The 23,973-nt window shown below is 44.0% G+C and overlaps 2 protein-coding genes across 2 annotated transcripts; both read left to right on the top strand.

Moving 5' to 3' along the window:
- Positions 1–733: 733 nt before the first annotated feature.
- On the top strand, positions 734–9,972 carry LOC131896509 (interferon-induced protein with tetratricopeptide repeats 1-like). Its single transcript, XM_059247184.1, has 2 exons — positions 734–837; positions 7,144–9,972. The coding sequence occupies exons 1-2, from the start codon at positions 833–835 to the stop codon at positions 8,528–8,530; spliced, it is 1,392 nt and encodes a 463-aa protein (XP_059103167.1). The 5' UTR covers positions 734–832; the 3' UTR covers positions 8,531–9,972.
- A 4,974-nt stretch (positions 9,973–14,946) lies between these two features.
- On the top strand, positions 14,947–23,566 carry LOC131896499 (interferon-induced protein with tetratricopeptide repeats 1-like). Its single transcript, XM_059247173.1, has 2 exons — positions 14,947–15,048; positions 21,651–23,566. The coding sequence occupies exons 1-2, from the start codon at positions 15,044–15,046 to the stop codon at positions 23,032–23,034; spliced, it is 1,389 nt and encodes a 462-aa protein (XP_059103156.1). The 5' UTR covers positions 14,947–15,043; the 3' UTR covers positions 23,035–23,566.
- The last annotated feature ends 407 nt before the right edge of the window (positions 23,567–23,973 follow it).

The following is a 23,973-nucleotide window of genomic DNA, read 5'->3' as shown; positions in this document are numbered from 1 at the left end:
GACTGCTAGCAAGAGGCCTTTACAAACAGACACCTCAAGGAGAAGGTAACAGAAAGCAAGACTCCATGACTGTAGGCTCTGGGAAATGGGCCTAGCTAATGAAGGCTTAACTCCTAAAGCCTCAGGGAGACTGAGAAGCTCTGCAGAGGGAAGGGGACTTGAATAATCACACCTGCAGTAGTTCCTAAGGACAGCCACACACCAAACCAGCTGGGATGTACCCCTTCCAGACTGCACAAGAACTCACATGCAGATGGACTCCTCCATCCCCAAACTTCCTCTTTGCAATGCCATCAAATCCATGAGTGTGGTCTCAGTTCCAAGCAGACAGGGCAGAACTGCAGTTCTTTTGACTGAGGAACAATGGTGCTTGTGGAGATGCCAGGCTGGGTCTATATGTCCACATCACCTCCATCAACCCCTGCCTAACATCATGTCCTGGTGCCAGGGATCTCTCTCTGGACAGCTGGATGGAACTGACATGTCAGTCTGTTCCAGAGCCTTCTCTCCATTGGTTCAGAGGAGAGAGCAGAAGGCCAATCCCTGTTTGCTCTTAGTTTCCCCGAGGAGAAACCTGCAGGCTCTAGTTTCACTTTCCAGTTTCAGTTTCCCGGAGGAGAAACCAGCAGGCTTTAGTTTCACTTTCTGTTTCAGGTTCCTACTGTGACTATAAAAGCACAAACACACACATCACAGCTCACAGAGCTGTCTCCCAGCCATTCTGAGAGTCCAGTTGGTGTGCAAGTCCACAGACAGCAGAGAGTCAAGGCAGGATTCTGAGGAGCCTGTCCTGGTGAGAACCCAGAGAACTGCCGCCACCTTCACAGCAACCATGGGGTAAGGATTTCCCTGCTCTGCAGTTTGAGTGAACCCAGGACACAGACATTTGCTTGTGGCCAGGTCTGACTGAGTCTGCTTCTGTTCCTTTGTTCTGTCTTCTGCCTTCCTTTTCTACACTGAAAAGGGAAGAAGGATGCTAATTGTCCTGAGTGTCCAGGGACTTTGTGTAATGGGAGTGCTGTTGGCATGGGGCTGGATGGGTGACAGCAAGCTGGCTTTAGTTTTTAAGGCTGTCTCACATATGTAGTTGGAAATACCTGGGAGGATGTTAGCATGCTGATCTCACAGAGACAGTTACCAAGGAGAACTTCTGGAGTGGACAAGGTAACCACTTTACACACCACTCAAACTCTAAAAGAAAGCGACTGCTCAGAGTGTTCTCCTTCCCATCCCCTGACACCCCCTCCCTCATTGTCCTTGGGATGTACCCAGCAGACCCCCAAAGGACCTCTTGAGATGAAGTTCAAAGTTTCTGGGCCAGGTGGTTTGTTACCCATCCCCAGCTGGCTTAACCAATGGACAGTACACTTTTATTTCAAACACCCATGATTAAGAAACAAAAATACAGACTTGCATGTCCTTCTGACAAGTGGTATTTAAGTTTCCCGCCCTCCCGCAATAAACTCAATATACATGGTCACATATTTATTTGCAACTATGTTACTTATAACATATATACTCAAAGCAGATGATATATATATATATATATATATATATATATATATATATTCAAGAAATACTAGACACCCAGTGAAGTCTTATTTATGTAAATGGCCCCGGTTTTTTATATTTGAAATTGCTGTTCATATTGAAAGTGCCAGTCAGTGGAGGTGTTTGCGCTGACTCTTTTCTACAGTGAACATCTCTTGACTTGGGGGATTATTCTTCTGTCTTATACATAGGACCATCTATCGTACATGAATATGGAGGAGGCTGAGAGCTGTTGGGGAATGATGAAATAGAATACAGAGTTTACACTGGTAGAAAAATATGGAGCCAGAGTAAGTAAAGGTAGAAGGCTGCAGGACCTGTCAGGTGACAGTCATGGTCATAGGGTCAGTGACCAAGCTCTGCCTGGGTCTATAGTTCCTATCATTCTAGCAGGTGCCTAGGGCTATGGTTTGCAAATGATTGCCTACAGTGTGAGAAAGGCTGAAGACTTCTGACTGCACTGGGCATCCTGAGCATCGACAGTGCTTTGGGGTCCTGGCTGCTCTCTCTCCAGGTTGCCCACACAAATGGCTGTTGCCTCTGTGCTGCTCAGCTTTCCTGCTTCAAGGACTTATGCACAAGTTCATGTGCCTCCCCCTCAGGGCACAGGTCCTCAGCAGGATCCTTGTGAGCCTCCCAACTATGCAGATCTTCCTGGACAGCTGGTGTTCAGATTTTAGGTGATTTTAGCTGCCCTGCCTTTATTTCCCATAAGGTGTTGGCATAATCTCTAATTCACTGTGCACTGCTGTAGTCAGGGAAAGCAAAGCAGGATTGAATCTGATACCCCAGGTCATGATTAATCTGCCTACAGAAATCTGTCCATCATTTGTAAGTGCTCTGTAAAAGAAGAAATAACCATGCATTTGGTTATTTCGGAGAGAGACAGAGAGAAACAGGCAGAGACAGAGACTGAGAGGACAGAAACTTCTTATGCCTTTGTCTCTTTCTAGCCTGGCTCATCAAATATTACAGGTAAAGATATGAGTTCAGGCACAATTGCTAAACATTCCCTGGGGCACTTTTGAAATATCCAAATATTTGAATCCAGCATCAATGAACTGGACCAGGGCACATAATTAGCAACAGAAATAGAGACATTTCATTACAAAACAGCACTCTGGAAAATTAGAATTGAGAGCAGAGGGATAAGCCCAAAGAGCCCTGGGCCATGAGACTCATGATCATTTACATGGCATGAACAAAGAGCCCTGTCTCTTCTCCAGGTTGGTACATCGAGGGCATTTTGAGCATCCTGTGTCCATTACTTGAAGCCTATGGAAGGAAGGGCTGCAGGAGTTTCTCTGCAAACTGGCTTCCTTCCTGGTCATGCTGGTGCTCTGTCTGTGGTCCCCAATCTCAAGTCACTCTCCATAAGATCTGAAATACCATAAGAAAGGAGGGATTCAGCATCACAATTGCTTCCCTAGGGTGCTTAAGATGGTGCTGGACAAGTGGCTGAATGGGTCAAGGGCTTGCCAAGCAAGTATGGGGATTGCAATCTCAGTGTTTCTGCTGAGAGAAGGGAGGGAACCACTTGGCTTTCCTCTCTCAAAACACAAGCAAGTGGAGACCAGTGTCTGACTCTGTCCTCTGACCTTCATAAGCCTGCCTTCATATGACATTAGCACCCCTCCCCTCCACACACACACAATTTAAATGCCATGTGAAAAGGAGGAATGTGCAGACAAGAAGCTTAGAAAAAGTCCCTAGAAGAAATTATTTCCTGATCATGATGACTGCTTTGAAAATTTGGTTTTGCTCCTCCTTAATTTTCGTTAAAATGTCCCTCCACATGATTTTTAATTTTTGAGATTAGAATCTAATTTACATTTCTCCCTACTCTTCCCTTTCCTTTCCTCTTTCAAACCCCTCTCTGCTCTGCTTCAAATCCATTGTTATTGAATGCACATATATACACATATATGTGTGTGTGTCTGTGTTTGTACATACACATATATTCCTAAATATAACCTGTCCAGTCCTTATAATGTTTCTCGTATGCATGCTATCAGGGTTGTACACCTGGTGCTGGACAACCAATGGCTATGTTCTTCCCTGGGGAACACCACCTCCCCAAATCCCAGCTGTATTGGTCGTTCATTGTTGTTCTTGTGTGGTTGAGGCTTCGTGGTCTTTTCCCTATCTGGTTTGGCATGTTTCCTCCTCTGGATATCATCCTTGGTCAGTTTACATTTGGTCACTCATATTGATGAAGTTTTCAAAAGAGTTGGAGATGAATTCTGTCTCTGGTCTTCCATAGAGAAATGGCATTTAAAACTAATCAAAGGATTGTAAGATTCCCCAAATGGAAGGAACAACTATCCATCTATCCCCTTAACAAGATATGTACTTCTCTAACCCAAAGCCCCTGTTTCAAAGTAGTTATCTCCAGTTTCTCACATCTAAGGCTCCCTACTTTTGCTGAGAAATTGTTACTTTTTCTTTTTTTTCTACCTCTCTTTTTCAAATGCCCATGAGAATGCCTGGACACACAGCTAATATCTTTTTCTGAAAATACTCTAACGTCCAAAGAGACAGAACTTTTGCCAGGCTTGAAACCAAGGAAATAATCTGTCCTGAGAGCATTTAAGGCTATGTATCCATCAGACAAATGACAGGGACAGGCTGCTCAAGCACACACCACAGAAAGAACACAAACTAAAAACTCTAGGAAGACTGTAACACAGGGAGAAAAGTGGGGAATTCAAACCAGGGCTTAGTCTTGGTCTGAAGGACTCCAGGAAGTAGGCTCTGTTTTCATCCCTTGATGTGACATCAGTACACTGACACTCTGGTCAGTCTCTCTGTCTCTCTGTCTCTCTTTCTCTATCTCTGTGTCTCCCCCCCACACACACACACTCTGAATCTTAGAATCCTTCGGCAGCTGGTTGTAGGATTATCTCTAACTCAGAAAGCATAGCTTTCTGTCTGTTTTGTGCCCAACTGCTGCTGCTAAACAGATCCTAAGATTTAAACCTTGTGTGCTACATTTTCTTGTGGTTACTTTTTCCAACTTAAAATGTAACTACACTATCCTAGTGATTTCCTCCTACTCTATTCTTACATCCAGTCATATAAAAGACTTAAAGTCTGCCCAAAACCACCTGCTTTCCTCAGATGCCCAACTCAGAGATGCTAAATCACTAAGTCAAGATCACTTGGCTATACTCATGTCCAAACTGTTTCCCTTTCCTAATTAGCCTCAAGAATAGTACTTATACACCCATAAAGGTAGAGGAATGTGATTAAAGTTAGCTGCAGACACAAGGGCAGGCTCTTCTGCTACAGGACTGGGAGGTTTTCCTACAAGAAGAGGAAGAAAACCAGAGTTCTCAGAGTCCTTGGCACAGACAGGAAAGACTGCATGAAGGTGCAGTGGGAATGTGGCCCTCTGCAAGTCAGGAAGAAACCACTGCTCAGTGAGACGTTATACAGGCAGGCTATAAGATCTGACATTTGTAAATTGCTAAGTTACAGATAAACAGAGATGTGTTGTGCCAGGGTCTGTGTCCATAGGATGTTCCTATGGCAGCCTAGGCAGAAGGGCTCAGCCATGTGTTCAGTGTTTTATTTGCTGGGTCTTTTTTGTATCCCTATCCTCCATTGTTTGGATGTCCTTTCTCTCTTTCAGGGCTATTCATTCTAGCACCACAGTGTATTGATTATTTTAGGTTATAGTTGTTGTGCCCAGATCTCGACCCCCAGAGAGACCACCAAAGACGAGCTTACCAGAATGCAAAAGAAAGGCTTTATTGGGAAGCAATACAGGCCTAGGCAGGGACCCCATCAAGCCTTCCAACACAGTGGAGGCTGGAGAGCTGCCCACCCCTCTGCAAGCTCAGTTTTTAAAGGACAAGATTCAAAGCTGCTTGCTCTGGAGTACCTACCCAAAACCTGTGTGATTACACGTAACATCTTGTTCTCCAAAGTAACAGAAAAGTAGGAAACTCTTATGGAATTTATGCTATATCCATGGATTTTATATTGATAGCCTCACTAATCTCCCGAAAGATGAGGAATGGTAAATACTAATTTCATTCCCATTTCAGAGATGGGTATAGTGTGATAGTGAGGCATGAAGTGATAGACACTTGCAAGTGCTACTACTTTCTGCAGAGATGAGAAAATGCATTGAGGTTGTATAGGCATCTTTAAAATGCACGGATTCCTTGTAACTGTTGGAGAGGAGTTTAAATGAAGGCTTTTCTACCGCCTCCCTTTTCTCAAATTGTTATGCCCAGTCTCGGGGACACCCAAAAGACCATCATGGAGACCGAATCAGAATTGTAAAAGCAAAGAGCCTTTATTATCTTCAAGCTGTGAGCTTGATCTCTCTGTCTGTCTGATGCATCAGTGAGAGCAGAGAGCCCAGGGCCCAGGCAGGGTGGGGATCTTATCATGGCAGAGGTTGGTGTGAGGCGATTTCAAGGTTCAGGACCCTGATGGGCTGACATTTGTCTGGGTTATAGGGGATGCTTGGAATGTCAGGTATTTCCTCTTAGATGCAGGCCCCACTGGGTGGCTTCAGCTCATGGCTCTTCCTTTGGTTCAGGTGTTTTCTGCCAGAAGCTGTGTCTGGGCCTGGAAGCCTGTCATGGCAGCTGTGTGGTCAAGCTGTTTTTGTGGCACCCCACAAAATACCCAGCAGCTGCTTTCTAAATTAGTACACAGGGGCTTATATTAATTATAAATGCTTGGCTGAGAGACCAGACTTATTATAAATTAGTGCTTACATTTAAATTAACCCATTTCTTTTTAATCAATACATTGCCATGAGGCCCATGGCTTACCATTCCTTTAGCATTTTGCTTCTTGGGCAGCTGGCTCACAGATCTCCTGACCCTGCTCTCTTCTTCTCCTTATTTTGGTTTTTCTGCCTAACTTTGCCTGCCTTGCCATATGACAAAACTGCTTTATTATAAGCCAATGAGAGCAACACACATTCACAATGTACAGAAGGATCATCTCATAGCAGAAGAGAGTTATGTTGAGTCTGTCTCTGGAAGTCCCCACCTGAATCACCCAAAGATGAAAGGCCCAGAGAAGAGTCATGTCCCCAGTGTCCCAAGGCAGAGAGCATGTTCTTTGTTCTGAATCAGTCTATTGGAGAACATCATACCAGTTCCTTATCTGTGTCAGATGAGAGGGGCAGACCCTGCAATGACTTTCCTCAACAGTTAGTGTTGTGCCCATGGACAAGTTCTATTTATGTCAGCTCAGGTGGCATTAAACTTGTGCACATAGTCCTCGAAGACATAAGAAAAGGGGGAATAGAATTTTAGAGTTCCAAACCTCAGATAAGGACACTGACATGTATGTTTATGTGCCTGTATCTGTGTGGCAATGTCCAGTCTTAACTGAAAAGATTAGCTTACAACCTAAGATTGTAAGTACAAGTACAAAGAGTCTCTGGCAGTTCCAATAAATGGAGTTGAGGAGTTGATGTAAAAAACATCAAGAAATTCTAAAGGAACAAGAAGTCAGACTTAAAAGAAATAAGCAAGAATGTTGTAAAAGTGCTTTGAATGGAGTCAATGTCACTTTCTGGCCATTTCTCACTTAACAAATCACCTGCTTTCCTTCTCACAGAGAGAATGCTGGCAGTGATCAGGTCAAGGAGAATCTGATTGACCTGAGATGTCACTTCACATGGGAGCTGCTGTTGGAAGACATTGACATACCTGATTTGGAAATGAGGATCTCTGAGGAGCTTGAGTTCCTAGACATCAAGGATACAGTGGGAATGCTCAACCTCCGGGCCTATGTGAGACACCTGAAAGGCCAGCATAAGGAAGCCCTGCACAGCTTGAAAGAAGCAGAAGCCTTGATCCAGGAAGAAGAGTTGGGCAAGAGAAGCCTGGTTACGTGGGGCAACTGTGCCTGGGTGCATTACCACATGGGCAGCTTGGCAGAAGCCCAGACCTACCTGGACAAGGTGGAGAACACTTGCAAGGAATTGGGCAGTCCCTTTCGCTATAGTATGGAGTGTCCTGAGATGGACTGTGAACAAGGCTGGGCCTTGCTGAAGTGTGGAGGACAGAATTATAAACGAGCCATGGCCTGCTTTGCAAAGGCTCTGGAGGTGGAGCCTGAAAACCCTGAATATAACACTGGCTATGCTATTGTAGCCTATCGTCTAGAATGTGATCACAATAATGCTTCTCTAGAACCCCTAAGGAAGGCTGTCAGGTTAAATGCAAAAGATCCATATATTAAAGTTTATCTTGCGCTGAAGCTTCAGGATGTAGGAGAAGCAGCTGAAGCAGAAAAACACATTGAAGAAGCCCTCAGTAGCACATCCTGCCAACACTATGTCTTTCGCTATACAGCCAAGTATTACAGAAGGAAAGGCTGCCTAGACAAGGCTCTCCATCTGCTACACAAGGCCTTGAAGGCATCACCTGCCTCTGGCTACCTGCATTACCAACTAGGGCTCTGCTACAAGCAACAAATGATCCAACTGAAGACATCCAGAAATGACCAGGCCAGAAGGCAGGGTAGTGTGCAGAAATTGGCACAACAGGCCATTTGTGAATTTCAAGAGGCTGTGAAACTCAGGCCCAGGGTTGAGATGGCTTATGTTTGCATGGCTGAAATGCAGGCAGAAATTAACCAATATGAAGAAGCAGAGGCAAATTTCCAGAAGGCACTGAACATGAAGAATCTTGAGTGTCAAATAGAGCAGGATATTCATTTCCGCTATGGCCGTTACCAACAATTTCATCAGAAATCAGACGACAAGGCAATCACCCACTACTTAAAAGGTCTGAAAATAGAAGAAAAGACCTTTGTCTGGAAGAAACTACTCACAGCTTTGGAGAAAGTGGCCACAAGACGTGTTCACCAGAATGTTCAACTGATGGAGAGCACCAGCTTGCTTGGGTTAGTCCACAAACTGAAGGGAGACAAGGAAGAGGCCCTGCAGTGCTATGAGAGAGCTCTGAGGCTCACTGGGGGAGTGAACCCTGAGTTCTGAATGCAGCTCACCTCTGAGAAGTGAATGTACTCATAACTGAGGGTTCCCGGCCTCCTTCCCAGTTTCTTTTTTTAACTTCATGGCTTGCTGGAATGCCAAGTAGCTCAGTGCATGTGCTGCTGCCACCATTTCTCACCCCTCATTGTCCTGTCCAGAAGGAACTTACACCCCACTACATCTGCTCACTTACTGACCAGGACTGACCCCTGCTGATCTGCACTCCCTTGGGCTGTGGGATCCTAGGACATCTTTTCCTTATGTCTGTGTCTTGGAAATGAAAGTTGTCCATCCTCTGCCTGCCAGTGTCCTGGACAAAGAGGTCTTCTCCAAGGAAGCTTTCCCTTTAGGTCAGCAGATACTCTTAGTAGAGTGCAGTGTCAGAGAAAACCAAGTGAGCAAAGGGGAGAGTTTGAAGGCTGAGAGGTCTCACCTTACTGCAGAATCATTCACGGCTAATTAGAGTCTTAAGTTTGGGGAAAGCCAAGCAGAGGAAACCTGCGGGGACCTTACAGACAGAAGATGATATAAGGAGATTTGTGCAGTTTTTCTGTGCTATTGATATTGTGTTATATGTGATGTTTTTCCCTCAACTAAAATATATTCAGGAAAATTCTTGAAATCACAATGTCTCAAAGTGTAATTTGTTGATAGAATGGAAAGGATATCCTTTCAGTGTCCTCAAGAAGGCTTGGGATAGAAGAATCAACTAACAGAAGTCTAGTGGCAGGAAGGAAAGAAAATTCTGCTTATAAACCCTGCAAGGGGGTTGTGAAAGGATGAAGGCTATATTTCATTCTCCACATAGTGATATAGTAAGGGTGACTGATGCTGCCTTGCTCCCTGACAGCTGTTGTTTATCATCGTGAATTATGTTACTAGAGATGGGTTTAGGGTTCATTCACCTGACACCTGGGAACATACAGCTGATATTTTTAATACATGTTTCTATTTTTGATAAGCCTAAATCATGTTTATTACATTCCGGCAAAGTTAAAGTATAGTGAAAACTCTCAGGATTCATAATACTGCTCCCTCATAGTCTCAGTCAATGCAGAGGAAGAGTAACTGATTGGAAAGGTGAGCACAGGGGAGAGAGAAAGATTGGGAGACAGCAAGAGGGCATGCAGTTTGATTCACAAGCCAGGGTCTGGGAACTTGGCAGACTCTTCTCTTCCAGGAGAGCATTTTCACACTTGCCCAAGATAAGACATCTTTACAAGGTTTTTCAAGGGTTGATATGTGGGTCAGACACTGGATGTTTCACTGTTGTCACTAAGTTTGGTCCCCTTCCCTTACCTCCACGAGAGTTGTAGTCTGCCGGATCTAAACTAGAGAACATTAATGCTTAAAATTCTCCCCTTGATTAAAATACCCTGTAGTTCCTAGGTCCTGGGCTCAGCAAGCCCAGCATGCACCCATGTGCCCTGTGTCTGCTGACCCACACTCCCATGCTCAGGAGCACTTCCCCATCCTCTGCATCTCCTCTCTCCTTGTTCCTGCTGTTTAGCTGTCCTGTGAGCTCTTTGGGGATTTCTTTGCTTTTCCTAAGAGTATAGTCTCCTCTTGTTATCCTAGTCTTTCCATTCACTCAACTGCATGGACGAAACTACAGCAAGTTGAGGGGTGCCCTCCACAGCTGTGCAAGGAACAAGCATGGGTGACACAATACACACATACACACACACACACACTCACACACACACATACACACACACACACACAGAGAGAAAGAGAGAGAGAGAGAGAGAGAGAGAGAGGGAGAGAGAGAGAGGGAGAGAGAGAGGGAGAGGGAGAGGGAGAGAGGAGAGCCCACAAAATAATTACATGTGAAAAACACTAAAAATAAAATTAAGGAAAATCACTGTGCATTATGTTTTTGAGCATCAAGCTACAAATAATGTCCCTATTATCAATTAAATGTAGATTGTGTGTACTTAGTTACCACTACTGTTCCAAATATTCTATGGTGACCTGTAAGTCAAATGTAGGACAAATGTCTACAAACCTGACTTTCCGTGGACTGACATTGAAATCTCCATAGCAAAGACAGAGAAGCAGATAAGTGAATGTGGATCAGTGGCCTATTTTGTGTCCACACTTGTTATGGCCTTAGCAGGAAAGCATCCTGGGATCATTCGTAGTCACTGCCATGCTTTCCTTCAACTATAATTTCCCCAAATGGCACAGCAATTTCTCCAGTGTGTGCTAATGGGACAGAAGGACCAGAACACTGATATCACGCTGGGGGTGGAGTGGGCAGTGACCTCCAGCTATTGGATTTGTTCCTAAAGTGATAGGCAGCCAGGTCACTAAGACCTACTCTGTGTAGGCTTAAGAAAACAGATTTTAAAAGAACAGTGATGGCTTTGAACAAGTCATAGGTATATGTATGGAACACCTTCCCTAATGCTGCATATATGTACCATGTCAGGAGACGTGTGTTAACATCTCTCTGCACCCTACTGTGAATAGAGCATACAAAATCACATTCTTTTCCCATGTCTTCTTGTGCATTAGGAAGACACTGGCCATCTTCTTCTCTAGAGAGTCAGCAAGAACAATAGGTACAATGTAAAATGGATACCGTACCTGTGGCCCCTCACCATACCCCTGAAAAATGGACTGGAGCCTCAGCTGAGTCCCAGATCAACAGTCAAGCAATTTCAAATTGATAGAGGATGCCTAGGACCTTTTTGTTCCTGGTTCAAACCGAGGTATAATTCATAATCACCTGAGAATTCTGATTTGTTTGTTTCATTGATTGATTTATTTTTCTCAGACAGCATTTCTCTGTGAAGCAGTCCTGGCTGTCCTGCAACTCACTCTGTAGACCAGGCTGGCCTCGAACTCACAAAGATCCGCCTGGCTCTGCCTTCCCAATGGTGGTATTAAAGTTGTGTGCCACAACCGCCTGGCAAGGTTTCTTTTTTTTCCAGTTCACATTTATCTTTTCTATGCATTACACACACACACACACACACACACACACACACACACACACACACACACACACTTGTAATCATAAATACATGGTTGTAGGCTCATACACCCACATACAGTTAGCTGTTTGTTTCTTCTCTTCCTAACACTGTTTGGCCAGCATCATAAATGGTTCCATTTATTACAGAGACAAAGGGGAAGAGATGAAATACCAGCCTGAGCCTGAACCTCACAGAACCGGCACCAATGTCACCTTATAAGAGTAGGGGAAGAATCCCTTTTGGTCCTCTGCTTGCCATGGACTGTAGTGATTTGGAAAATGAAACACTCCAATATATTTCCATGAAAGTATTGTGCTCAACCATGATTGGCTTTCACATGCATGTACACAGAGTGTTGCCTTTTACCCCAAACATGAGTCAATGATGTTTTAGAAGCTGACCTAGTTATTAGGAATGTTCCCCGACAATCAGCATTCTACCCACTGTGGGATAATTCTGTGGAGCTGAAATGATAACAAGGATAATTAGTAGGAGAGTGTGAGCAGACAATACTCTATGATGTTAAGGATGGAAAAATGAAAACCTTCCTGTTCTTCTCTGTTTCACCTTTTTGAAGACACAGCACAGAACTGTTAAAGAAACAATCATTTTGGTACACTTATAGGCTCGGTCCAGTGGATCAGAGGTTGGTGACATCTCCTCACAATGGAATCTAGAGTGGCTTATCAAATGGAGTCTCCTTTAACAATGGACAGCCTGAAAAACCTACAACATGGAGTATCTTAGAGGAAACAGAACATGTCCTGAGCTCAACATGCTTCTGAGAAGCTGCCTATAGGGCAGATCACAAGGAACCTAAAGGGCTGGCCCATATAGATCTTCAATCTTAAGGGCTCCCATCTCAGCCAGACTCAGGGACAGATCATAGGTAGGAGTGGTAGTTACCAGAGGCCTCACTAGGGGTTAGTGCTTCTAAGTCAAAGCTGGAACAGCTACCCACTACAGACCACCTTCCACAATCCTCTCAGGTAATAATTGGAATGCCTTAGCCAGGACGTGGTGGCCCATGCCTTTAATCCTGCACTTGGGATGCAGAGGCAGGCAGATTTTAGTCATTTCGAGGCCAGCCTGGTCTACAGAGTGAGATCTAGGAAAGGTTCAAAGCTACACAGAGAAACCCTACTCGAAAAACAAAAACAAAAGGAAAGGCACAGAGTAGTGAGGGATAGGAAGATTTTTTTATCTAAGGGTGACTGGTGAAATAAGGAAACACACATGCCTTCTGATGATATCTTTCTCTTTTACTTCATCTTAAGAAATGGTCTCTGACTCTTTCTGTCTCCACACTGCTACATATCTCTACAATACCACACACATGTACATATATCACATGGCTACACATCTATCTTTTCATACATTTCTCTTCTACATCACTTTTCTACACAGCTTCATCTTCCTGGTCTCCACACAGTTACAAATCTCCACACCGCCACTGCTGCTCCACAACCAAAATCTGGACAAGTATAGTTACATTTTCAAGGCCCCACCCATTCTCACAATACAGATAAGTCACATAGGTTCTCTTAGGATAGTAATGTCACATTGACCCATGAATTTAGCCCTAAGTTGGTGAGGGGTTCCAGATATTAAACCATTGGCTGAACCCTGTGTGGTCAGGTGACATGAACAGAGGGAGCCACTACAAGACTGTGTCTTGATGTAAACAGGCTGGCCTTGATGTAGCAATAAACAACACTGGGAATTAGTCTTTGTGTAATTTCTGTAGGGGCAGATTAATCTGTTTTGGACTTGTTCTACAGTCTTCAAAAAATGAGTTAAAGGCTGTCATGGAAGCAGAACACTGTTACTTTCCTGTGTCAGTAAAGAAGAATACTCTGGTAATATTTCTGTTCATCAGAAGTGTACAGCTTAAACAGATCCACAGCTAAATGTGTGCACAGAAGTAAAATACAACCATAGCACCATGGAAAGTACCCCACAGCTCTTCTTATTAGGGAGGCATACCCGTGGAATCTGTGAAAGTTATAAACAGAAAGGAACTGGTTTCCACAGACAGTGACCCCATGGCTTTGCCCGGTGAGACTACCCATTAGGGACATACACATCTAGTGGGTCGACTTGTCAAACACAAGTTGTCACCTGTCATATAGTGCCACGGCCCTCAGCAAATGTGTCATGACATATTGTGAAGGTCACAGTATAACCCTCTAGATTTATTTCTCCACACCAATAAGGTGTGGTGACTGATCCCAAAAGGCAGACTTTATAAAAAGCATTTAAACTCTGTGTCACACACCTAGCTACCACACAGACACATACCTCCATCTTCTTCATAATTAAATTTCATTGGGAAATTGGTCAAGGAGTCCTCACTCCTGTTGGTGACAGCTGATTGAGGTTTAGGGATAAAACTCTCTGGTCAGGGAAACTTTCACAAGAGTTTATCATTCTATCAAGGAGATGGAGTTAGATATATAAGTCCCTTTCAATGATTTTTATATTTGGAGGAGTGAAGGATGAGCTATATTTGGGGACACAGCAATATGGCCAGGCTAAGCAACCAGACACCAATAGGGCTGTGAAAGTAGGTTACCAAGAAAGCAAGACAACAGACTAAGGGACTTGACCTCAGCCTGGACCAATCTGAGCCCCACCTTCTGCAGTTTCCTACACTGGTCTCAGCCTTTAGCAAAGGATAGCATCAAGGCTGTGAATACAGCATACTCTAGAGATTCTATGCTTGGCTCTTGCTTATGTGGCTGTAACTGCTAGCAAGAGGCCTTTACAAACAGACACCTCAAGGAGAAGGTAACAGAAAGCAAGACTCCATGACTGTAGGCTCTGGGAAATGGGCCTAGCTAATGAAAGCTTAACTCCTAAAGCCTCAGGGAGACTGAGAAGCTCTGCAGAGCGAAGAGGACTTGAATGATCACACCTGCAGAAGTTCCTAAGGACAGCCACACACCAAACGAGCTGGGATGTACTCCTTCCAGACTACAGGGGAACTCACCTGCATATAGACTCCTCCATCACCAAAATTCCCATTTGCCATGCCATCAAATCCATGAGTGTGGTCTGGGTTCCAAGGCGACAGTACAGAACTGCAGTTCTTTTGACTGAGGAACAATGGTGTTTGTGGAGATGCCAAGCTGGGTCTTTATGTCCACATCTCCTCCATTAACATCCTAACAGCATGGCCTGGTGCCAGGGATCTCTCTCTCTCTTGATAGTTGAATGGAACTGACATGTCACTCTGTTTCAGATTCCCTCTTCCCATTGGTTCAGAGGAAAGAGGAGAAGGCCCACACCTGTTAGCCCTCAGTTTCCCTGAGGAGAAACCTGCAGGCATTAGTTTCACTTTCTGTTTCAGGTTCCTACTGTGACTATAAAAGCACAATCACACACACCACAGCTCACAGAGCTGTCTCCCAGGCCTTCTCTGAGAGTCCAGTTGGTGTGCAAGTCCACAAGACAGCAGAGAGTCAAGGCAGGATTCTGAGGAGCCTGTCCTGGTGAGAACCCAAGAACTGCTGCCACCTTCACAGCAACCATGGGGTAAGGATTTCCCTGCTCTGCAGTTTGAGTGAACCCAGGACACAGACATTTGCTTGTGACCAGGTCTGACTGAGTCTGCTTCTATTCCTTTGTTCTGTCTTCTGCCTTCTCTTTCTACTACTGAAAAGCGAACAAGGATGCTAATTGCCCTGAGCGTCCATGGACTCTGTTTAATGGGTGTGCTGTCAGGGGCTGAATGGGCAACAAACAGCAAGCTGGCTTTAATTTTAAAGACTGTCTCACACATGTAGTTGGAAACACCTGGGAAGTCTTTAGCATGGTGATCTCACAGAGAGAGACAGTTACCAATGAGAACTTCAGGAATGGACAAGTTATCACTCTACCTACTTAGCCCTCAAGAGAGCAGCTGCTTAGCGTGTCCTCCTTCCAATTCCCTCATCCCACTCCTTCATTGTCCTTGAGTTGTACCCATCAGATCCTTAAAGGACCTCTTGAGATGCTGTTCAAGGTTTCTGTGTGAATAAGTATAACATATATATTCACTGCATATGCATGTATACTATATATATTCAAGAAATAGTAGGCACCGAGTGGAATCTTATTCATGTGAATGGCCCTGGGTTTTTATGTTTGAAATTCCCATTCAGATTAAAAGTGCCAGTCAGTGGAGGTGTTTGCACTAATTCTTTGCTACAGTGAGCATCTCTTGACTTGGGGGATTATTCTTCTGTCTTATACATAGGACCATCTATGGTACATGAATATGGAGGAGGCTGAGAGCTGTTGGGGAATGATGAAATAGAATACAGAGTTCACACTGGTAGAAAAATATGGAGCCGAAGTAAGTAGAGGGCAGAAGGCTGTAGGACCTGTCAGGTGATGGTCATTATCATAGAGTCAGTGACCCACGTGCTTAAGACTTTGGTTTGCAAAGGCATTCCTGCAGAATGAGAAAGGCTGGAGATCTCCAAATTCACAAGGGATCCTGAGCATCCACAGGGCTGTGGGGTCCTGGCTGCTCTCTGTCCAGGTTGCCCACACAAATGGCTGTTGCCTCTCTGCTGCTCAGCTTTCCTGCTTCAAGGACTTATGCACAAGTGCATGTGCCTCCTCCTTGGGGCACAGGTCCCCAGCAGGAACCTTGTGAGCCTCCCAACTAGGCAGATCTTTCTGGACAGCTGGTGTTCAGATTTCAGGTGATTTTAGCTGCCCTTCCAATGCCTGTGTTTCCCATAAGGTATGGGCACAATCTCTAATTCACTGTGCACTGCTGTAGGCAGGGAAAGCAAAGAAAAGCAAGATTGAATCTGATGCCTCAGGTCATGATTAATCTGCCTACAGAAATCTCTCCATCTTTTCTAAGTACTCTGTAAAAGAAGGAATAACCATGCATCTGATTATTTCGGAGAGACAGAGAGAAAGAGGCAGAGACAGAGACTGAGAGGACAGAAACTTCTTATGCCTTTGTCTCTTTCTAGCCTGGCTCATCAATATTACAGGTAAAGGCCTGAGTCTAGTCACAATTGGAAGACCTTCCCTGGTGCACCTTTGAAATATCCAATTATTTGTGTCCAACATCAATGAACTGGACCAGGGCCACATGATTAGTAACAAAAATAGACACATTTCATTACAAAACAGCACTCTGGAAAATGAGAAGAAAGTAGTGATCAGAGGGATAAGCACAAAGGGCACTGGGCTGTGGTGATATATTGTGACCCCAATATATTGTGCATTCTAATAAACTTAACTAGGGAAAGAAGGCAGAACAGCCACTAGATAGACATAGAGGCCCGAAAAAGGTGACACAAATGCCTTTAATCCTATCACTTGGAAGGCAGAGATTTATCCAGATCTCCGTGAGTTCAAAGCCACACTGGAAACAGCCAGGCATGGTGACTCACGCCTTTAATCCCAGGAAGTGATGGCGGGAAGCAGAAATGTATATAAGGCGTGAGGACCAGGAACTAGAGCTGGTTAAGCTTTAGGCTTTGAGCAGTAGTTCAGCTGAGATCTATTTGAATGAGTTCTCAGAGGCTTCCAGTCTGAGGAAACATAATAGCTGAGGAATTGGCAAGGTGAGGTGGCTGCGGCTTGTTCTGTTTCTCTGATCATGCAGGGTTCACCCCAATACCTGGCTCTGGGTTTGTTTTTATAATAAGAACTTTTAAGATTCGTGCTACACTGGGCCATGAGGCTCATTGCAGTTAGGAGTTTCCTGTGTCCTGCCTGACACACAGTTCCGAATCGTTTTATAAAACAATCACACAGAGGCTTAATATTATTTATAACTAACTACTTGACCATTAGCCCAGGCTTATTACTGACTAGCTCTTACATTTAAATCAACCTATAATTCTTACAGATGTTTAGCCACTTGGCTTGTTACCTTTTCTCAGTACTGCCTTGTCAACTTGCTTCCTCTGTGTCTGGCTGGTGACTCCTGACTCAGCCTTCCTCTTCCCAAAATTCTCCTTTTCTGCTTATCCATCCTGTACTTCCTGCCTGGGTACTGGCCAATCAGCATTTTATTTATGAACCAATCAGAGCAACACATATTCACAGCATACAAAATGACATTTCACATGATATGAACAAAGAGCCCTGTCTCTTCTCCAGGTTGGTACATCAAGGGCATTTTGAGTATCCTCTGTCCATTCCTTGATGCCTAGGAAAGGAAGGCCTACAGGTTTTCTCTGCAAACTGTCTTCCTTCATGGTCATTGATGCTGTTCTCTTTGTGGTCCCCAATCTCAAGCCACTTTCCTTAAGATCAGAAATGCCATAAGAAAGGAGGGAATGAGCCTCACACTTGCTTCCCTTGGAGACATCAAATGGTGCATCTCAGAGGGATGAGTGGGTCAAGGGCTTGGCAAGCAAGCATGAGGATTACAATCTCAGTGTTTCTGCTGAGAGAAGAGAGGGAAGCCTTGGCTTTCCTTCTCCCAACACAAGCTGGTAAAAATGAGTGCCCAATGCTGTCCTCTGACCTTCATATGCATGCTTTGACATTGGCACCCCTTATAAATACACACCCACAAACCCCCACACACCCGCACAAGCACACACTAATGCCACACACAAATACACACTCACATACACACAAGCACACATCGGTGCATGTGCATAGGTGCACACAGGCGCACACATGTGCAAACATGCACACACATGCACTCAGACGCATGCAAGCACAGGTATGTGCACAGGAGCACACACACACACACACACACACACACACACACATACACATATATAAACACACTCAAAATCATGGCTCAGACAGGAAAGACATCATGACCATGGAAAAGGCATGTGGCCCCCTACAAGTCAAGAAGAAACACCTAGTAGGTGAGGTAATATATAGACAGGCAATTTAATCTGAGATTTATAATTTACTAAGATACAGGTAGCAAAGTTCTGTTGTATAAGCCTCTGTGTCCATAGTTTTTTTCCTGTGGCAGCCTAGACAGAAGGGCTCAGCCATGCATTCAGTGGCTGACCCTTGGGTCTTTATGTAATTAAATCCCCATGACATACTTTTCCTTTTTCTCTTACTGGAGTACTCATGGTAGCACAAAAATTATGTTGATTGTTTTAGACTATAGTGAGTCTAATGCTATGTTTTTGAAAATCACTTTTATTATTGTATCATCTTGGGACATTTCATACAATTTGAGATTTAAAGCTTCACTTCAAAACTGTCATGTGCCTCCAAATAGGGATTGCATTGAATCTGTGGTTCTTTGGGTAGTTGTATTATCTTAGTGATAAGGTGAAAACATGGTGTCCTCTTAGGGTGCTTAGTTGCTTTTAAATGGACTGAAAAGGGAGTTCCAGGATAATTTATTTCAATTTTAATAGCAAGCCCTGAGCAAGCAAGTTGTCAGTCTCAGTAGATGCTCAGAATAGGAGAATAGAGAAGAACAGGGGTATGGGATACACATGCATATTGTGTTGAGCCTTCTTGAAGGACAGCAACAGGTTGTACAAGCAGCCACATGGCTGGGAGGGGAGCTTTGGAGGAGAAAGAAAGGACAAGTATGGGGGGATGGGCAGAATAGTCCTACCTTCCAGGTCAGGACTCAGAAGGCAGGCAGGCTCAGCCCAAACTCATGGCAGCTGCTAGGCATTGCACTACAGGGAGAAGACACTCTGGGAAAGAAAATCCATTACCTCATTGAAGGGAGAAGTATTCCTCCTATCTCTTCAGTGTGGATGAAGGTAAACTTGCCTTTCCAGGGCACATCGTTAGCCAGATCAAGGACATGCCCAACTAGAATAGCCCTTAATGGAGGAGACATGGGCAGGTCTCCACGAGTTGCAGATCTTCTCCCATAGTTTAGGAGGTAACAGCTTTCCCTTCAAGGGCCTTTAGTGAACAATAAGAATCCTACTCTGTCTCATTAATACAAATTATCATTCCATTACTTTAAATTTTAATTTCTTTTAGATAATTTTACAGGTTTCTGTGTTCATTGTTTATGTACAACTCTTAAGCATCTTGGGCAAAGGGGACCCTTCTCGAACTTCCTCTTACCTTCTCTGTTGCAATGACTTATTTCTACAAATTTAACAACCTTTTGTGTGTCATTTCACACTTACATTACCATTCTTAAATGAATGATCACAGTGATAGAGACAAAATTGACAATTGCAAAAGGCTAAAAATTGTGTGAGGACTAAGGCTATAGGTGTGCCTGTCGAGGGTAGCAGGAACTGGAGGCAGTGGTGATGAAGGAGCCTACATCAGCAATGAATGTCAGTTCCAGCACTTAGATCATTAAGGGGAAGAATGACAGTTGTCCATGTGTCGTTGAAACCACCTCAGTTTCCTCACTAGTTCTCCTACTGTACTTGTATAAGATGTACATATTGAAAAACCCGGTGAAGGAGAAAGCTGAGTTTTGCGCTGACTGGGAAGCTTTCCATGAATCTATACTCTTTAGAGGTAAAGGAGGAAAATGCATTCGTGACCAAATATCACATCATTTCAGTCATGGTCCTTTTCCTGTTGCATGCACTACATGGTCCTCAAGTCAATGTTTAGGGAAGTTCTGCACCGAAAACTAGTCAAAGGAAAAGAAAGAGGATTTGAGTTGGACAGAAGGTTTCTAGACTAAGGTGAATTTTAATTCAGGACTCAGTGTGCCAAAGCTCACAGTCACACAAAGCTTGCATGGAGTCAATGGAGGTTTTATGTTCCATTCTTACAGTATAGAAAACTGATGTTAATGCTCTCCAGTAGGAGATTTCTGAAAGACTTATTGTGGGATTATAATTGGGAACATTACTGAAAGAAAGAAGAAAAAGTTCCTTTTGTACAGCAGTTCTCAATTATGTGCCACTATCCATCAGGGAGACAGATATCAGATATTTATGTTATGATTCATTACAGTAGCAAAATTACAGTAATGAAGTGGTAATGAAATAATTTCAAGGTTGGCAGTAACCACAAGATACTTACCTGTATTAAATAGCTGCAGCATTATGAAGGTTGAAAACCACTATGGTCTAGTAAAATTGGAACCTGGAAGAGAGTGGCCGTCAATGGTCGCTAGTGCATTGTTCATAACATTCATGGAAGGAGGCATGAGGTATGGATGAGCAAACCTGACCAATTGACTGATCCATGAGTTGTCTAGATGGCTGTCTGTTTCCATTAGCCTACCCTTATGGGCACAATGCTAGTGTGCTTAGTTATGGGTAACCTAAGAGGACAGCACACCTGTATTCTACTATTCTTGGCATGGCCAGGTGAAAAGTGAAGACAGCTGATTTAAGCACTATGGCATCTCTGGTCTCTGGCAGAGACAGCTACCAACAGGACCAAGGGCCTTTTTGCCTTCTGAGCACAGATTCATCACCAAGCTGCTTGCTTTGGGGTTACTACCCTGAAGCTAACTGACTAGATTCTATAGGTGGTTCTGAGACAGGAGTGACACATAGTTTGGAACTACTTGTACTGCTCTATAGGGAAACAAGAAAAGGCATGAAGTTGTATAAGCATCTTTAAAATAAAGGGATTCTTTGTAACCATAGGAGGGAGAGCTAAGTTGACTTACTCTCCAGAAGCTCCCCAGCTACATTGTCCAAAGATAAAAGTTCTAGAGAAGAGTCATATCCCCAGTGTCACAAGGCAGAGAGCATGTCCATTTGTTCTGCATCAGCCTATGGAGAACAGCTCTTTGTTTGTGTCTGAGATGAAATAGGCAGACCCCCAGTGACTTCTCCTCCACATTCAGTGTTTACCACACAGACAGGTCCTGTCTATGTCAGTTCAGGTGGCATAAACTTGTGCACATAGTCCTCAAAGACATAAGGAAAGGGGGAATAGAATTTTAGATTTCCAAACCTCAGATAAGGACTCTGACATGTAGGTTTGTGTGCCTGTATCTGTGGGGCAATGTTCAGTCTTGACTGACAGGATTAACTTACAACCTGAGATTGTAAGTACAGGTACATGAACATGCATGTACAAGAGGTCTCTGGCAGTACAAATAAATGGAGATGAGAGATTGATTTAAAATAATCAAGAAATTCTAAAAGAACAAAATGTCAGACTTTCAGGAAATAAGCACGAATATGTGAAATGTGTTTAGCTTGGAATTAATTGGCAACCAATCACCTGCTTCCTTCTTACAGAGAGAATGCTGGCAGTGATCAGGTCAAGGAGAATCTGATTCAGCTGAGTTGTCACTTCACATGGGAGCTGCTGTTCAAAGACCTTGACATACCAGATGTGGAAATGAGGATCTCTGAGGAGCTTGTGTTCCTAGACATCAAAAACACAGTGGGGAAGCTCAACCTCAGGGCCTATGTGAATCACCTGAAAGGAGAGGATGAGGAAGCCCTGCAGAGCTTAAAAGAAGCAGAAGCCTTGGTCCAGGGAGAGCAGTTGGGCATGAGAAGCCTGTTAACCTGGAGCAACTGTGCCTGGGTGCATTACCACATGGGCAGCTTGGCAGAAGCCCAGACCTACCTGGACAAGGTGGAGAACACTTGCAAGAAATTGAGCAGTCCCTTTCGCTATAGTATGGAGTGTGCGGAGATGGAATATGAGAAAGGCTGGGCCTTGCTGAAGTGTGGAGGACAGAATTATGCAAGAGCCATGACCTGCTTTCAAATGGCTCTGAGAGCAGATCCTGAAAACCCTGAATACAACCTTGGTTATGCAGTTGCAGTCTATTTCATAGACCTGGATTACAATAATATCTCTCTAGATCCCCTAAGGAAGGCAGTCAGGTTAAATCCAGAAGATCTGAATATTAAAGTGTTTCTTGCCCTGAAGCTTCAGGATGTAGGATTAGCAGCTAAAGCAGAAACACATATTGAAGAAGCCCTCAGTAACACATCCTGCCAACACTATACCTTTTTTTATATAGCCACATATTATATAAGGAAAGGCTGCCTAGACAAGGCTCTCTCTCTGCTACACAAGGCCTTGCAGTTGTCACCTGCCTCTGGCTACCTGCATTACCAACTAGGGCTCTGCTACTATCAACAAGTGTTTCATCTGAGGACATCCAGAAATGAGCAGGCCAGAAAGCAGGCGGCACAACAGGCCCTTTTTGAATTTCAAGAGACTCTGAAACTCAGGCCCATATTTGAGATGGCTTATGTTTGCATGGCTGAAGTACAGGCAGAAATGGGCCAATATGAAGAAGCAGAGGCAAATTTCCAGAAGGCGCTGAACATGAAGGAACTGAACAGGAATCTTGAGTGTCTCATACAGCAGGAAATTCATTTACACTATGGCTTTTACCAACACATTTATCAGCAGTCTGAAGACCAGGCAATCACCCAATACTTAAAAGGTCTTAATGTGAAAGAAAAAAACTTTGTCTGGAGGAGACTACTGACAGCTTTGGAGGATTTGGCCACAAGACGTATTAACCGGAATGTTCGCCTTGTGGAGAGCACTAGCTTGCTTGGGTTCGTCCACAAACTGAAAGGGAATATGAAGGGAGCCATTAAATTCTATGAGAGTGCTCTGAGGCTCACTGAGAAAGTGGACCCTGAGTTCTGAATGCAGCTCACCTCTGTGAAGTAAATGTACTCATAACTGAGGGTTCCAGGCCTCCTTCCCGGTTTCCTTCTCCAACCTCTGTCACCCCCATTGTGGTGTCTATAAGGAACTTACACCTCACTGCACCTGCTGCTCACTTACTGACCAGGACTGACCCCTGCTGATCTGCACTCCCTTGGGCTGTGGGATCCTAGGACATCTTTTCCTTATGTCTGTGTCTTGGGAATGCAAGTCTTCCATCCTCTGCCTGCCAGTGTCCTGGACAAAGAGGTCTTCTCCAAGGAAGCTTTTACTGTAGGTCAGCAGATACTCTTAGTACAGTGCAGTGTCAGAGAAAACCAAGTGAGCAAAGGGGAGAGTTTGTACCTGAGAGGTCTCACCTTACTGCAGAATCATTCACGGCTAATTAGAGTCTTCAGTTTGGGGAAAGCCAAGCAGAGGAAACCTGCTGGAACCTTACAGACAGAAGATGATATAAGGAGATTTGTGCAGTTTTTCTGTGCTATTGATAGTGTGTTATATGTGATGTTTTCCCCTCAACTAAAATATATTCAGGAAAATTCTTTGAGTCACAAAGTCTTCCAGTGTAATTTGTTGATAGAGTAGAAAGGATATTCCCTTCAGTGTCCTCAAGATGTCTTGGGATAGCAGAATCAACTAACAGAAGTCTAGTGGCAGGCAGGAAAAAGAGTTGTGCATATAAACCCTGCAAGGGGTCTGTGTAAAGATGAAGGCTATACTTCATTCTCCACATCATGGGATAGTAAGGGTGACTGATGCTGCCTTGGTGCCTGACAACTGCTGTTTGTCTTTGTGAACTATGGTGCTCGGGATGGGTTTAGGGTTCATTCACCTGATACTTGGGGGAATACCTCTGATATTTTTAACAGATGTTACTTTGATAAGCTAAAATCATGTTTATTTCATTCAATCAAAGGA

The sequence above is a fragment of the Peromyscus eremicus genome, chromosome 1, assembly GCF_949786415.1.
Source record: "Peromyscus eremicus chromosome 1, PerEre_H2_v1, whole genome shotgun sequence".
Lineage (NCBI taxonomy): Eukaryota > Metazoa > Chordata > Mammalia > Rodentia > Cricetidae > Peromyscus > Peromyscus eremicus.
Note: the sequence above shows the minus strand (reverse complement) of the source record. Positions and strands in the feature narration are given on the sequence as shown.